Source organism: Agelaius phoeniceus, chromosome 16 (assembly GCF_051311805.1).
Source record: "Agelaius phoeniceus isolate bAgePho1 chromosome 16, bAgePho1.hap1, whole genome shotgun sequence".
Taxonomy (NCBI): Eukaryota; Metazoa; Chordata; class Aves; order Passeriformes; family Icteridae; genus Agelaius; species Agelaius phoeniceus.
In genome coordinates, this window is record NC_135280.1 from 7418009 (window position 1) to 7434374 (window position 16366).

The following is a 16366-nucleotide window of genomic DNA, read 5'->3' on the forward strand; positions in this document are numbered from 1 at the left end:
ATCTATACCCCAGACAGAAATGTAACCAATCCTATAATTTACAATTTACATTTTTCACATCAAATCATCTCAGCAGTTACACACATCCACAAATAAAATCACAGAAAGTGATGCACAGCACAAAGCATCAGTTGAACTGCAGCATTCTAGGAAAGGCTGGCACTAACATGGAAGGCAGGAGTCACCTGGTTCAGAGCATAAAACACTAAATAGATACATTTATGAGAGAAGAAACTTTTAATTCTTTATAGAGACAAAAGAGATAAAGGGACAGAAAAGACACAATCTCCCATATCACAGCATATCCAGTGACACACAAGAAAAGCAAATGACTCCTGAATAAATGCAGATCAAGTATCTTAATTCTGAAGTATGACTCCATTTTTATTATATTGCATATATGAAACAGCTGAGATGAATTTCTAACCCTCTGAAAGACAACATTGAACATCTACAAAATACTAGTGAGCTGTCACTACAGAAATCAGTAAAAAACAAGTATATTTCACAAATCAGCTGATACTGGCAAACATATTTTTAGTCTTTCTAGACAGGAAATAGATAAGAACAGAATTGCTCAAAAGATAGGCAGTGTCTGGTTAGGAAAACACAACCAGGCTACATCAGCAACAGGGAATGACTTTCTTCATGTCTCATCATTTCTGAATCATCAGCTCTAAATTCTTCTTTACTGCCAACACAAAAAGCAAAGAGTCAAAATAATTATTAGCAAAACTTCTCTGTGTAAAAACATGAATTACAAGTTTTGTTTTCTGCACTAAGGTTATTTCTTGGATTTTCTATGCAAAACTGGCATAAAGAATTCTCTTCCTGACATCACAGCCATCTGTCCCATCTGTTAGGGATAATAAGCACCAGAAAAAGAATTCTGAAACCAGCAGACAAAAAAGGCAATTTAGACATACCAGCAACTAATTGAAGAAATTATTGATACAACCCAGTAAAAGAGAACCAACAGTAGTGATCCTGTATCACTACTGATACATACACTTTAAAAATTTCTATTAGCTATATTGAAAACTATCCTCTACTTATATTTAAACTCAAGTTCAGGGCTTGATTTATTTTGAATCCTGCAAAATCTGCAGGAAGTGGAGTGAGTGCAGCTCTTATCTGCAACTTCTTGTCTTGCTGGCAGTTGTGACAACAAATTAAAAAAATCATCTTTCTTTGTGCTTGAAGCTGAAAGGTGTGAACACACTTTGAAAAGAAGCAGGTGAATGGTATCATTCCAAACCTCTTCAGGATCTTCTCTTCATCTAAAATTTAATCCTACAAGTGAAGCACATGAATACTTTTAAAAATACAACTCAAAATATATAAAATGCATGGGCTCCAGCTCACCATTGACAAAACAGTAATGGAAAACCAACACAACTGAAACTAAAAGTAATAAAGTTTCCTTACTTACAAGTTTTAGGGGGCTACAGTGCTATGCCCTTTCTGGGGAATTTTAAAAGCAACACCTTCCTACACACTTCACCAGCAATGCAGTTTTCCTCAGAATGCTGAGATACAGAGACAGTTGTGGAACACCAGCCTTATCTCTGTGTGCCTCTAACACCTTCCTTGCTGCTGCAGGATGGTTTTATATCTGCTCCCTCTCTCAGCATCTCTGGGGAGTGACCAGCCCTTAAATGCTGAGTTCTGCAGACCCTGACACACTCACAGACACCCACTCTTGCACACCAGGCTCCAGGTTCCACTCTCCATGAACCAGGCATTCTTAGCCAGCAGGTCAGACTGGATTTTTTTTATTCCTATTTGAATGACTGGGCAATGTTTTTGAACCAAAATACAAACTACAGGCATAGAAACAAAGATTTTAAAAAACCCCAGTCCTGCTCTGTATCTGCCTTACCCAAGCCCTTGATGAATATCTTGGCAGGCCAACATTCCCTGGTGCAACTCTGCAGTTGTCTGTGCTCATTGTTTTCCCTCAAACAGCTCTGTGACAAATGCTTCTGTCTTGTTTAATCCTGAAAAGTACTTCCAGCCACAATTTCTCTTTTCCTGTGGTTTTCACTTTGCCAGTTGAAAGCAGCAGGTTGGCTCTGGGAGAGGTTCAGTGTGCCCAGCTGCCTCCCTAGTGACAGTCCCACGTGTGCTGGGGATGTCTCTGTGTTAGTGGGGACCTTTTCCAGTCAGGCTTGTTCATTGAACAGATAAATCATGCAGCAATTGTTACTACAGCCACTACACCTGGCTCAGCTCTCTGATGTGCTTCACTGCTTGCTAGGCCATGAATAACTACAAATACACACCTGCCTTGCTCTTTTCACCCCCAACAGTTCTCTTTGAGCTCTTCTTTGGTTATATGGGGTTTTACTGTGGACTGGCTCAGCTAAGAACTAAAATCAATACAAATGTTTCCAATTTTGAAAAAAGTCACCGCTAGAAATGAATAAATTTAATAAAATATTACCCTCCTACTGAAATACACAAACTATACATAAACTATGATGTAAATGTGGTGTCTGTTTACCTGAACACTTTTTTTGGAAGCCAGAGTTGTCTTTTTGGTTTGTGTTCCATTTTTCAAGCAATAATCTGTTTGAAAGAAAAACAAACCCTAAAGAATGACAGCAGTTTGTCACAGAGGCATAGAACACCTTGGAGTCTCTGCCAGGCCCTGTCCTTGGGTGACTTTTCAGCTATAATGCATTTTAAACTTCTTTGCAGGAACTTTTGCCTACTATTCCCATTGAACTGGTGCTGTCTGGTTCTGGGTTGGCAATTAGGAAAGGTAACAATGAAGAAACATAAATCTTCAATTTAATTGTCCTTCACTCCTTTTCTAGAAAATTCTCCAGGTCTATTTTTTTATAAAACAGACATTGGGAGTCAGATATTCTTGTCTTCATCCCATGAAATAATAAATACAAAGGTTATTTATAAATACTCACCTCCAAGATTTTGCCTGCTTTAAGAAACTTCTAGCTTTTGCTACTTCTTGAGTAAGGTTCTTTAGATCATCTCCTTCAAAGTAAGGGAAAACTGGATTCTGAAAACACAGTTAAAATGTTTTATTTGCACCTGTTTATTATCTTCTGTTTCCACACCTGAATTAACTGATCCCAAGCTCTAAATTTCCCTACTTGCAGAGAAGCTCTCGGTACCACAAGGGGAGAGCAGAGCCAGCCTAGATTGAACCTGGCTCTGTTCAGGAACATTTTTCTGCTGTGGCAATGCCTGAGGTCTCAAGCTGGAGAATTAATGTGCTAAGCACTGCATAAGGATTTTACAGTTAAATGAAACACAAGATGGGAAGGATAAGAAGACAGTAAAAGCTGAAGTTAGCTTAAAAACCACATGCAGACACACAATGTATTTTGTACTTCTCTTTCAAAACCTGCATTGCACTCTGCATTCCTTTCATGGGCTTGGGGACCTCACCAAGGCTGTTAGCAGAAAGGTAAAAACAGACACTAAGATTTCTCCTTTTGGTTTTAATATGATATATCTTAGAAGTTTTGTATTATTTTTTCCTCACTGTTTTTCTTTTATAAATGAAGTTTCTCTACTGCTGAAGAACTAAGTTGCAAAGAAACAAACCAAACTGATTTATTTAACATACATCTTCATCATCCAGGCCCTCTGTCAATATTCTGTGTGCTGCTAATTGTCCATCTTCACCTCCAGAGCTGCAGTGGAAGCGCCCTCCTGTTTGGGAAGCAAGCTTCCTCAGGAATTCAACAGCCCCTCTGTCAGCACAAAGTAGAAAGCTACTTATGAAAATTGTTTTCTGAAAGCAACAGCAAAAGAATTTCTAAGAACTCCTCAAAAATATGACACCAAAACAAATAGACTGGAGGACATAATTATAAATTCCTGTATGAAATGCAGGCCATGGGGCAGAACCTGTGTCAGAACAATCTTCCCCATTACTATCTTGGTAGCACAGACAATAAATAAAGCAGTCATTTTAAGAGATTTTTGTTTTGTTCTTGCAAAGTATCATATACCTGTCTGCACAGCTAAAACAAATGGTGTGGATTTTAATATCTTGTTTCTTTATCAATCTTTCAATTTCTTTCAAAATCAGACTGCAACTGGTGTCTGGTTTTCCATCAGTCAATAGATACAGTGCCTCTACACCTTGGAAACTGAGAGCCTTCTGAAAAGGAGAAAATAAGCTTAAATAATTGGTACATTTATATGAAATGTTATACTTCAGAACAAAACCACCATTCCAGTAATTTAGATAATTTATATTTGCCAATATATTTATATTTGATCATTAATCAACTTAGTTTTGTCTTTTCATTTTTGCTTGTTCAGGAAGGAGATCAAGGATATAAATTTGAAAATTTAAGTAGATCATTTGTTGCATAAGACAACGTTTTTATAAGCAGGGCATTGCCAAAAATTGACTCATTGAAATAAGAAAGTTAACTGATTTTGGACAACTAAAGACAGAAGATGTTTATATCATATTTTATGGGAGTTAAAGTTGTTTAATGTCTGCAAATCAGGCCCACTAGGACTTAAATGATTATTATGAAAATTTGCTACAGTAATTGACTCAGTGAACATCTCTGTAATATACACATCTTGCAGCTCTACTGGACTTCATTCATGATGAATGCCATAACATTTATTTAGAGATTGTGCAAGGCTGTCTGGAAGAAGAATCGCTCATTAAAGGCAACATTTCTTTTTTGATTCCATTTTAAAATCTCATAAAATTGCAAGTTTTATTATTACTAGTTGATTTCTGCACTAAGTTTCTTCACCTGTTACTGAAGTTCAAGAATTGTACTCAAAACCCATGAGATTCCAACAAGTATTGCTTATTTAAAACCCTCTTTGGGTCAGAACAACATAGCACAGCCACAGTTGTACATAAACATCAGTTTGAGCAACTGGCTATTTCCCCTCTCCAGTATTCTTTGAACATAAATATTAAAAATACTATTGATATTTGACTTCTTTTTAAAACTTAGTATGAGCAATTACTTTGAGTATCTATCAGCCCTTGGGCCAGAACCAGTGACTTGATTTCTAAACTGTTCAGTGATTTGCATCTAAAGCTGTTGCACACTTTGACACCATCATTTCCCCAGGATGTCAGCAGTGAGGTGGAAGTGTTTCACCCCCACAGGCAGGCTGTGCTCCCCAGGCTGTGCCACACCAACCTGTAAAGCTGCAAGGATGCAGGAGCTCCCATGAGCATGGCATGAGGAAGCCCACTGCACAGCATCATGGCAGCTTTCATCAGTTGCCTCTACAAGATGCTCTCTCCAACTCTCTGTATTTTCTGCAAATCTCAGCAGGTTAAACCTGAGGAGAAAGGTGACCCACAACATTTAACCCTAACCAATGCAATGAGTCACTTTGGATAAGACAGTTTTGAAATAAGTAAATACATTAAATTAAAGAAATAAACAAACAAGCCCAAACCCAAGAGTAAAAAAACATGAAACCCAACTAAACCCCCTAACAAAGAGCCTAGTGTTGGTCTTCAGCCTTGCAAAAGTCAAAAAGCATATCTTACTTTGCATGACCAGCAAATCTATGGGAATGCTGAGCCTAAAAGGGTGAACAGCATCAGCCTACAGCACAGGCTCAGATCTTAGAGAGTTTACAACTTAAAACTGGCAAAAGCAACAGAAAAAGCAGTTCTTGTCACATGCACATGATGCTCTAACATACCATAATTACATGAATTGTGTTTCAGTGCTGTATCACTGTAATTATTAAGCAATCTGATTACATAATAATGAGTGCAGATTTCAGTCTTTATCAGTAATTCACCATACCTGACTTCATTTTTTCTCAGCTGTTCCCAGATAAGGGAGGTAAGTTCTTTTGTGACAGGTGGCAGATGTGGGCCCATGGAACCAGATGTATCAATCAAAACACAGACATTTGCTTCTAAAATGGTACCAAACCATCTTCGGCTTCCTGGGGCAGAGCATTCAAACTAATTAAGAGTTATTACATAGGCTTGTTTTATTGAGCAGAATGTAAATCTTCAGGCTTTAGGGGTAATTCTGGGCACATTTTTACATAATTAAGTCTAATCTATGAGGTAATTACATAGTTAAAAGGTTAACAATTGAAAAGTCTTTGGCCATTTCAGAACTAGCACTATCAAGCATTAATTACCAGCTAATTGTAGCAACTTGCATTAAATAATTTGTCCTTTACAATCCAGCAAAAAATTAAACTATTTCCCAAGAAAGATCTTTATGAGCAACAGAGAGATCAAAACAGTCTTCACCAGTAGTGATGCTGAATTTCTAAGCAGGGCACATTCTAAGCAAAACATGCAGAAAAGCTAATTTTGCCTGTATATGTTACTGTATATATTCTGTTGATAGAAAGCTTCTACTCTGTACTCACAAACACCAAAACCTAATTATTTGTCAGCAAGCAAGTTGTTTATCAGCTGCACAGATGCTGAATTTTCTTGTATTCACAAAAATAAGTTTTAAACTTTCAATGAAATGCAAACCAGAGAATCTCTATTCACTTTGGAGGTTCAGAGTTACATTCAGATCCATGCTAGCAGCACCAGCAGACAAGAAGGGTTTGTAGATATTTGTGCTTTCCAGGAAGCCAGGGGCACACTGTACCTGAGAGCAGCCACTGCACCCTCTGGATATAACGCTGCAGCACCTTCTCCAGCTGCTCTCTGTAGGTTTCCAGTTCTCTAGGCTGAAACTGCAGATGTTTCACAACCCCCTGGAAGAATTCAGTTTGTACAAGAGCAGCTTACTTCAGGAAATCTGAGCTGAGCTGCTATGTATGCAGGGCTGGCATTGGACATCAGGGAGATGTTTGTCTTTTTAGCAAATATGGTAAAAATTCTGTGACTGTTGCTAGCACTTAGCTTTCTATGCTTCTCTCCAGTCATTACACAAACTGAAACAATCAAGATCCAACATTTTCCCAGTTTCAACTCAAACATGATTTTGATAAGTTTGACTTAAATTTTAAAAATTATTTTTCATACTGTATGAACAGAAGAGATGCTATACATTCTAAAGAACAGGCAGTTTGGACTTCTAACATGCTCAGTGGTTTTTTGCAGTGAATAAAAGACCCTCTCTGGCTTGCTAGTGGAAGTATGATTTAGAAAGATCAGAGAAGAGTGGAGAGAAAAGTCAGGGACATCAATCAACACTCACTAAACAAATACAAAGCCTTTCAATCATGAGGTACCTGACATCTGCAAAAACCTACATTGATTTCTGCACTGGGGAAGATAGAACAGTATTTTGCTGATACTTTCTTGTGCAGAGACTCCACAGTTGTCTTCTGGTGGGTACAGCTTGGGCCAAACATCAGTCTGGGCAATTCCAGGTTAAGCTTTTTAATACTGTACTTGGTCAGCCACTTGTAAGACAAACAAATAGAGCAATTGGTTGTTGGAAATATCAGAACAGTTTAAGTAATAACACATTGTACAGAATCACAGTTAACATTTACATTAATTCAGATGGGTAGTTCCAAAATGGCAATTTATTAGTAAGGAGAAAAATACCTCTTTGCTTGAACAGATTTCCTCTTCCTCTGGCAATTTGACAGAGCAAACAGATTTTTTTACACACACTGCCTTGGGATACCTCTGATATATTGTACCTATTTCAGAAATGAACAAAGTACCTAAAAAATCACTTATTTTAAAAAAATTGTCACCTTCAAAAAGTTCCAAACCAAATCAACTAAACCACGTTCATAGGGCTTTTCCTTGGAGCACCTTCAACCAAAAGATCCCAAGGGACTTGACAAAAGAAACCCCCCCAAACCAGGAAAAAAGTGCCACCCACCTGCATCTAAAGTAAAAATCCTTAGCACTGTTTGGAAAGTGAAACTCTCTCCCACTCACTGTTCAAGGCACCCTGGTTATCAGGGACTTGCCATCCTGCCAGTTTTATAACAGAAGTGCTGATAAGAAAAGGGCTTCACCCATCCCATCCTGATAACACATACCCACATTTCTTCCTTCTTCAGTGTAAAATGCAGACACAGAAAGCTCTGGCTGCTTCCTGGGTTTGGTCTTTCCTTTATTCTCAGTCTGAGGCCATTCTTTTACTGTTTGTGCTACAAGTAAATAATAGATAAAAACCCCATTAATTTAGCTCAGCTGGATAAAACTCTTACATGGGCAGAACCCAACCCTGTTCTTCTCTTCATATATTCCTATTACCACAATTATAAATGCTTCATTTTCTTTGATACTGATTAAGAAAAACCATATTACAGCACTACTGCAGCAGCTTTCATAGAAATGAAACTTTTACAAATATGAAACTACCATCAGGAAGAATGTCACAGGAGTTAATTTGAAAAAAATTAGAGGTTTGGACAAACAAAATATTTATTGGAGAAACCAGTTAACTTTGTACAGAGAACCTCAGATGCAAATATGAATCTATATTTGTAAACACTGCTACATATCAACATCAGGAGATCTGAAGGCTCAAATTTAATGTAAAGAAAAATAAACTGCAAATGTTAGTGATGATACAAAGAAAAAACTCAGGGGAAAAAAAAAAGAAATGGAGGAAAAATGAATTGGCCTTTAAAGGACCAGCAATAACTGGAATCAGTTTAAGAGCTTTCATACCAGGAGCAGTTGGGAGAGTTAGCACTTCACACAACCTGACATTGCTGTTGTACCATTCCTTCATTACTAGATCATAAATAAATGAAGTGGAACAGCATAGTAATTAAAATGGGATCTAACAGATTTAGTTGCAATGTATACATTAAAGTAATAACATCATAAATGTCTGAAGTGCTGAGCCTTATGGCATTTCCTGATAAAGGTCAGGTATTCAATGCTAGGAGCTGGAAATCATTGCACAGCTGTGCAGAGTTCCTTCCTTGCACAGTGTAGAAGCAAATGAGGTAAATTACAGCTAAAACTCATCCCAAAGGAATTCCAAAACAAGGTTCCTATAAATCTGATTAAAAATTACAATTCCAGGTGTTTATAAAATCTTAATTTAAATCTCTAACTTAAATACTGTCTTTTAAGCAAAACCCAAAAGAAACTGAAGAGAAAAAGCCCCTAATCCATTCAGACCTGGTGGAATTCCTGCTTTGGCACTAGGAGGACGCCATGCCAGTGCTCTTACAGGAGTATTTCTCTCTGCACCATGGGTGTCTTTAACATCCTTAAGCACCTTTAATAACAACAACAACAAAAAAGTAAAAAGTGCTTCAGATAGATCATAACTGCATTATTCTAACCTGGAACTAAGCTTCTTTATTATTTAATTCCTGCTTTACTCTGGCCTTTACAAATCCACAGAGTGCCATGACAACACACTAATTTGCAGTTTCTTGCTGGGTTAAGTAACTCTAATGGCTCTGTTTTAATTTTCTTGCCAATATCATCTGCTACCATAAACCTGAAGACTAACTCCTACAGGGAGAGGAGTTTGGACCCTTTTTGCCACCTGAAGGAGCAGTCTAGTGAGGTAATGGCCTTGCTTTATAGAATACAGTATTTAGTATCTTCCTCAGCATTTTAGTGACTATTGAAAATCTACTGCTGACACCAGTAATTTCCCTTGGGTTTGGCTAATCCCTCTAGGGGTTGAGCAGCCTGCTAAACAGCACAAGCACTTGTTTAACCCTACTGTAGGATAAGACTTGCTGTGACACTGAGCCTTCAAGCAACTGCCATCTAATTTAACATACAGCTCTACTATAAATATCACAAACATCTGTGGACAACCCCGGACACGTTTTCTACAAGTTTAATCCCCACAAAACTATGCTCTCTTAACATCTCTGAGTAATTAGTTTCTCCTGCATTTGTGAAGAGGTGTTGAGAATATGTCACTTTTGATAAAACAGCCTGGAAGACCTACAAAGCCTTTGCAACATTCCCACACCTACATTCCCATTTCCTGCATTCCCACACCTACAATGCCATTCCCATTGCAAAGATAAGAACTGAAAGTTCCAGCAGACACTGGCCCTTTATGCATATTACAGATGTGCACACCTACTCAAAACACAGTCAAAATTAACAAACACTAGCAAAATCCCAGGGGATTCAGTAGTGCAGCTCCACAGAAATAAGCACAGCAGGCAGGAAACAAATCCTGAATCCTGTTCTTGTTTTATGCTGGCTCTCTCTGAGGTCACACACATGCTACTGAGCTGCAGCTGTCTCATCTGCAAATGAGCAGACCATCATAATATTCAGTACCCTCTAGAAGGACTTGCAAAATAGATGTAATTTGGTATAGCACATTTCTGCTTTGCCTTTATTTCCATTATAATTATTTTTAAGGTCAGAGGAAGGATTAGTTAGAGACCTTTTGACACTACAGTGTGGTTCCATTATAATTAATTACTTAGCATGATGCACTTTTTGTATATGGAGCATTTTGAATGCAAACAAAATCAAAGTACTATCTCAGTGCTGCTCTAATTTCTTCAAATTTTCAGCTGAGCCCTTCTCTCACGAAGAGGAACATCCAATAGCTGGGTAGGATCTTTAATTAACACACAGCATATTAAAAATGGGACCCCTTCAAACCATTCCAGGCAGACTCACAGCTGTGGGTTTAGGAGATGGCACCTTCTGTGGGTTTTTTTTCCCATTCCTCATAAGCACATTTGAGTCTCCTTCTGCTGTGAGGGGTTTCACAGACTGATTTCCTGAGCGCTGCTTTAAGGACTCCACCAGGAATGCACACTGAAATGGAAATCCACATTGCTTAGTAATTCAGATACAAAGAATTTAAGGAAATGACATTTCAAAGACAGGTATTTTGTATTTACTGCTATAATAATAATAAATAATATTCCTATCTGACAATGCTTAACACCTCTAACTGAACAGAAACCCCTTTGGCTGTGCTTGCTCAAACACACTGTGTGGAAACCCTTCCTGCTCTGGGCAAACAGACTAAACCAAAAGGCAGCAGTGTACACAAACCAAACTGGAACAAAGTGGAAGATGGTGAACCAAATAAATGCAACTGTAACATGATAACAAAGTATTTTTAGGTGTCATTGAATAGCCAGCAGCTCTTCTTTTAAAAAAATCCAACTTTTGTGACTCAGACTTGCATCCAACAGGGTTCTCAGCCCTCTGGGCAAGGTTCTTACTGCAGATCTCTTTCTACTCACACTTTTATAAGAAGAAGGTACCACACTGCCAGGCTGGCTATACTGCTGCAGTTATTCTGTTGGGTATCTTTGGAAAAAAGTCATGAACATGGAGTATGGTGAGATGCAGTCTGGTTCTGCACCCTCAGTACACCTGAGAAAACAACTGGTTTAGAACTGACAAAGCCATTGTGCTAAGGACAAGCCCTTCCTACAGTGGGACTTACAAGAATGTAGCGTTATTTATTTGCATATAACATTTATAACTTTATTATAATGAAGAATTAATTTATTTGAAAAGAATTCATCACAGGATTGGCAACACAAAGGAGAATCACTTGAACTGTAAACTTGTATTTGGTATGGAATCCTGGCTACTCCAACACCAGTCACTGCAGTGCTATGGTGAAACTGCTCTCTAGTCCATAGTTTATGGTCACTATTCTCACACTCTAGAACATTCCTGCTCATCATAAGGGTTTTGTCCAATCTCCTGAATTATCAGCTGAACAAGCACTGTTGATTTTTTTAAGGAAGAAATATGTAATTAAAAACTTCTATGTAATTCATACCTTTTGGGAGTAGTTCTTTGCCTTTTCCATTTCAGATATAATACTGGTAATATCATCACTTTCAAAAATACCTGATAATCAAATAGATGCTAATTATCATGGGTTTCTTAAAGTGTACAAAGTAAATATTTTTAAAAATGTACAACAATTTACACCACATGCTAAATACCAATGCAGAGAATCAAAAAACCTTTGTTTCCTGCAAGCCTGATCATCTGGACTTATCATATTAATAACCATATTTTAAAGCATCCTTAAAAAGGTGAACAGAAAATGGCGAATTCAAACAGAAAAAAAAAAACCCAAACAAATTCCTTCATTAAGGCTGCATTATAATATTCTGCAAAGTGGTTGAAAGTCTCAATAAAACTATAACCTGTGTTTATATCTCAGTGCTCTCAGCATATCTTAAAAAAGTAAACTACTTGATTTGGGGGTTAAAAAAGCATTAATGAATATTATTTCATTAATGAAAAAGAAGCCTGTGCTGACTTTCCTTTGCTCATACCTGCTTCTCCAAACCAGTGAAATCTCCCACTGGCTGCCTGTACAATTTCTTTAAAAGCACTGGCAGTTTCCCTGGGGGTGGCATAGCGGGCTGGAATAACCCCACTGGAGCCAGTGGCCTCTGTTACACTGAACAGACAGACATGGAGCTGGAAATCCAAACCTCCACAAGCCTCAGCCACATAAGCACTGATTGTGTGCTGCAAGACAGAGAGAAAGAAACATCAGGGGGGAGCCTCTACCTCAGACAAGCTCCATCTACTCCACTGGTTCCTGAGTGATGTACAGGGGCTCCCAGCTGGAGCAGCCCAGAACAGGAACGTGCCCTGAGTAGGGCAGTGCAGTCACAGAATTGTCACTATCGCTGCTTGCAGGGACAACAGCTCTGCTGTAGGCAAGGGGTGAGCTGGGGTGCACTTGGGAACCAAAGACTGAGATTGTGGACATCAGTGTAGCTGGGCACTGCAGCAAAGCAGGATGAAACTGTCCATTTGTCCCTCCTTTTCTTGGCAACCATATGGCTTTAATGATTTCTTAGGTCTGCCCAGAATCTCCAGAGGTTTGGTAACAAAAGGAGGAGACACCTTACTGCAAACATGTAGAAACTTGAGGCTGTGCACACAGCTTAATGGCCATGGAGCACAGTCAGTGCAAACATGGATCCAGGCAAGGGATTACTGGGATAAAAACAGCAGCTGTCTCTACAGAGTGTGCTATGGAGCTCCACTGGAAAATTATTTTTGAATAATTTTGTATTATTTGGATTGTATTGTATTTTTGAATAACTCTGTACATGAATTGTACAGAAATGGTAAATTACAAAAAATCAGATTGCCCCAACTTAGAAATTTGAAGCAAAATGATGCCCAGAGCTCAAATGGGAACGGAAACCTAAAAGCATGTCTTGAATTTTCTATAAATAATTAATAATTGCTTCCTCCATGACTAACAATTGCCTAACTAATATGACTAACATTGACTAACTAATAGAAATGGAAGTTTTGAGATCCTGACAGTTGTGCTGCCTTAGGTATGTAAAGGAGGAATATTCTGCCAATGAACTGTGATTGGCTATAAGGGCAAAAAGGCATGGTGAAAAAAGAGAAAAATAAAGTTGATATTAGTTTTGATAGGAACTTAGAGAAAAGTTGCCTATGATGACACTCACTGTTTCCTGATCAGGTATTCCAGTAGTCAGCAGGTAGAGTCCCTGTGATTTGTGTTTATCTTTGTCTTTGAAGTCAACTTCCACAGCTCTTCTGAGTGCACTCATGACATTTCTACTGCCCTTGCACTCCAAGCTCAACACCCACCTAAACCAAGATGTTTACAGTTCAAAGAATGAAGACAAAAGCTCTTGTTTCTGCTCAAAGCAATGAAGAGAAGTGTCTTAAATAACATTGCTTTGGAGTCTACAATTTTTGAAAATGACAGAGAGCAAAACCAGATTATGCAACAAATTATTTGCCCTGGTTGCCAGCATGGAAAATTAGTTTTTAAAGTAAGATACAAAGCATAAAGAGGAAAGAATTCTCTCCTAATTTTACATGGAAAAATATTAATGTAGTAGAACTTAGAGAAACAGAAATGAAACCAGAGGTATAATGAGAACACAGGAGATGTGACTCCACAAACAGAAACCTGGGATTGTTTTCCTAAGTCTGTGGGAAAAACCCCATTGTTTGGCTCTCACATCCCAACTGAACTTGAAGCAGTTTTCAATTCTTCATGTAACCTCTTCATTCCTTATACAGACACTTCTGTATCTGTGTACACATATATTATATATACATATGAAACAAAGTCACCCCAAGCTTATTAACTTTTACAATGCTATTTTCACTTGAAACCACTATAACAATCACTGTAGAATTTGGCAGCCTATTCTTGGAACATGATAAACTTATACAATTTTTAAGTTGTTTGCAATTTTTCTCTGTGAAATTCACATACATGGGATAATTATGTGATCCTACCTCCAAGCCTTTTCTAAGTTTTCTGGTTGGGAAGGACACAGTTCCTGCTGCCAAGGCACAATGTCACTCCCAAATCTTTCACAGAAAGATAAGAGCAATTAATTTTTATATTATAGTTTAGAACAAAGAAAAAGATAAAATAAATTCACAGACGAAGAAAAATCTCATTTAGGGTATTACAGATATAAAACTGCCTGATGCCAACTATTTTCTATTTCAAACCATTCAATTATCCACATTTATCCATCACCCCAGGTTTATTTGATTTTCTTTCCTGAATAGGATCCTGCATGAGCTGGAAAAGCTCAGAGGAAGGACTATGCAAGAGGAACTCCAACCCTCAGCTGCTGCCTGTACCTCTCTTGTGGGATAAGGGCTCTGTTCTCACACCATGTCCTATTGGAATATGATGGAACTGGGACAGCTGAACAGGATATTGCACACACTGCAACATTGTCAGGAACTCCATGAGCTGCTGGCCCTTACTTTTACCTGCCCAGCAGTTGTGCCTTCTGCCTGCCAGTGCTGAGTTCAGAATTTTACCACTATAATATATTAAACAGTATTGGAGTTACTGTAAAATTTAAAGGGTGCTCTCAGTTATGGTACCTGAGACATCAAAGTGCTCTTCTGGTGTCTTTCTGACAGGTGAATTAATACTGTTATGAACAATATAGCAGGATGAGTATTTGTTACAGGTATGATGCTATCAGTTCCAGTGACCCTCAGCCAAAAAAGTGATTTTTAATTACTAATCTGGTCTCCACACATCTGATTCATGCACTTGCCCAATAAGGACCAATCAGTGCTAGTCTTGCAAACACTTCACTAAAAACATTAAATACTAAAATATGCCTATTAGTAACTAATCTCTCAGCATACTTCTTTCATTGCAATGCATTACAGTTGTTTTAAAAGACTCCTAAAAATGACTTACGCTATAATATTGAAGCAATCCTTATTTGACATTTGTTCCTCAAGTAAAAGTCGCAAACAATGTTGGATATGAGAGATGTAGGTGGAGTTTGTCACTGATACATCAACAAGTACAACCACCCTGTAGAAGAAAAATGCTATTGATTAAAAAAAGAAAAAAGTATTATTTAATTATGTATTCTTATCTTTAGTGCACTGTAACTTGTCAGGGAAAGTATCTTCTACCTATGTATCAAAATGTATAAAGACTGAATTGGTATTTGGTAATTGGTATTGGTATCTTCTACCTATGTATCAAAATGTATAAAGACTGAATTGGTATTTTTAAAAAAATCTGCAAACAAAAAAATGTCACATTAGGTGACATTTAAAAAATAAAAATAGGAACAGTAATGGAAATTTCTGTCTTTCTTAAACTATGGAATAATCAGGGTACTTGTTAAGGAGCCATTAATGGCTCCTGAACCCCAAAATGCTTCTCCCCTTCTCTTCCTCCTGGAATGTGTGGATGTTTACCACATGGAGAGTTATTGGATACTTGACTCTCCTTTCCCAGCCAGCATTTCAGGAGCATGAATGGAACAGTAATATGAACAGTAATATGGAATATGACTCCAAAATGGTGAAGGTTTCTCTCAGCTCATCAGTGCCAGAGTGGCTGCTCAGGTTTGGACTGACTGATGCTATGAGCACATTCCTGTTTACAGGGAAGGGTTAATGAGGAGCTGCTCAGCACGGTCAGGTTTAAGTCCTGCTTGCAGAGACAATGCAAGATGGTCACAGTTAAGGGACACAGGATAATTTGGGAGCAGTAGTTTTGGAAAGACCCACAGGTGAGATGGACAGTCAGTGGTTCCCAGCACAACAGAGTGGCCAGATGGGCTAATTCAGTCTTTAATCAATGAGTAAGAAAATCTCTAGTGACAGGGGCCTCAGCTACCCTCCTTCTGTCTGAAACTCCATATTCAAGGCTTGCAAACAGGAAAAAGAGCAAATGTGCAACTGAGGTTGGGTAAGGCCTCAGACAAGATGTAAATAAACACCTTCCTCAAACACATTAAGACTCACAAAAAAACCTCCAAAATCAAATACAATACCTTCTTTCACAAACACTTCCCCATATTCTTCTGCTAGCAATAGATAGCCAGTCAATTCGTTTCTCATAGATTTTTACCATTTTAGCAAGGACCCTCTATGCATGAATAAAGAAAATTTATGTTAGAAATAGAAAGTTCAAGTCTTTTATTGCCAAATGCTTAGGAGAGAAAT

At 38.0% G+C, this 16366-nt stretch overlaps 1 protein-coding gene across 9 annotated transcripts in view; it reads right to left on the reverse strand.

The window, feature by feature from the left end:
• The window catches only part of VWA3A (von Willebrand factor A domain containing 3A), a 30661-nt gene that overhangs the window by 4405 nt on the left and 9890 nt on the right, over positions 1 to 16366 (reverse strand). For 2 of the 9 annotated variants that reach the window (XR_013184487.1, XM_077186948.1), the window contains exons 15-32: positions 16195 to 16289; positions 15099 to 15218; positions 14162 to 14236; positions 13354 to 13498; positions 12187 to 12385; positions 11679 to 11749; positions 10550 to 10690; positions 9062 to 9161; positions 7963 to 8073; positions 7514 to 7611; positions 7213 to 7365; positions 6603 to 6711; positions 5784 to 5928; positions 5160 to 5304; positions 3987 to 4138; positions 3599 to 3725; positions 2928 to 3025; positions 2507 to 2571 (exon numbers count right to left, since the gene is read on the reverse strand). Coding sequence is in view for 6 of the 9 variants with exons in the window: in XM_077186948.1 (XP_077043063.1) it covers positions 2507 to 2571; positions 2928 to 3025; positions 3599 to 3725; positions 3987 to 4138; positions 5160 to 5304; positions 5784 to 5928; positions 6603 to 6711; positions 7213 to 7365; positions 7514 to 7611; positions 7963 to 8073; positions 9062 to 9161; positions 10550 to 10690; positions 11679 to 11749; positions 12187 to 12385; positions 13354 to 13498; positions 14162 to 14236; positions 15099 to 15218; positions 16195 to 16289 (2149 nt within the window). In the remaining 3 variants the exon portion in view is untranslated. Of the gene's footprint in view, positions 1 to 218; positions 1294 to 1442; positions 2572 to 2927; positions 3026 to 3598; positions 3726 to 3986; positions 4139 to 5159; positions 5305 to 5783; positions 5929 to 6602; positions 6712 to 7212; positions 7366 to 7513; positions 7612 to 7962; positions 8074 to 9061; positions 9162 to 10549; positions 10691 to 11678; positions 11750 to 12186; positions 12386 to 13353; positions 13499 to 14161; positions 14237 to 15098; positions 15219 to 16194; positions 16290 to 16366 lie in introns of those variants that run through there. The other 7 variants (XM_054644082.2, XM_077186949.1, XM_077186950.1 and 4 more) reach the window with 7 other exon arrangements.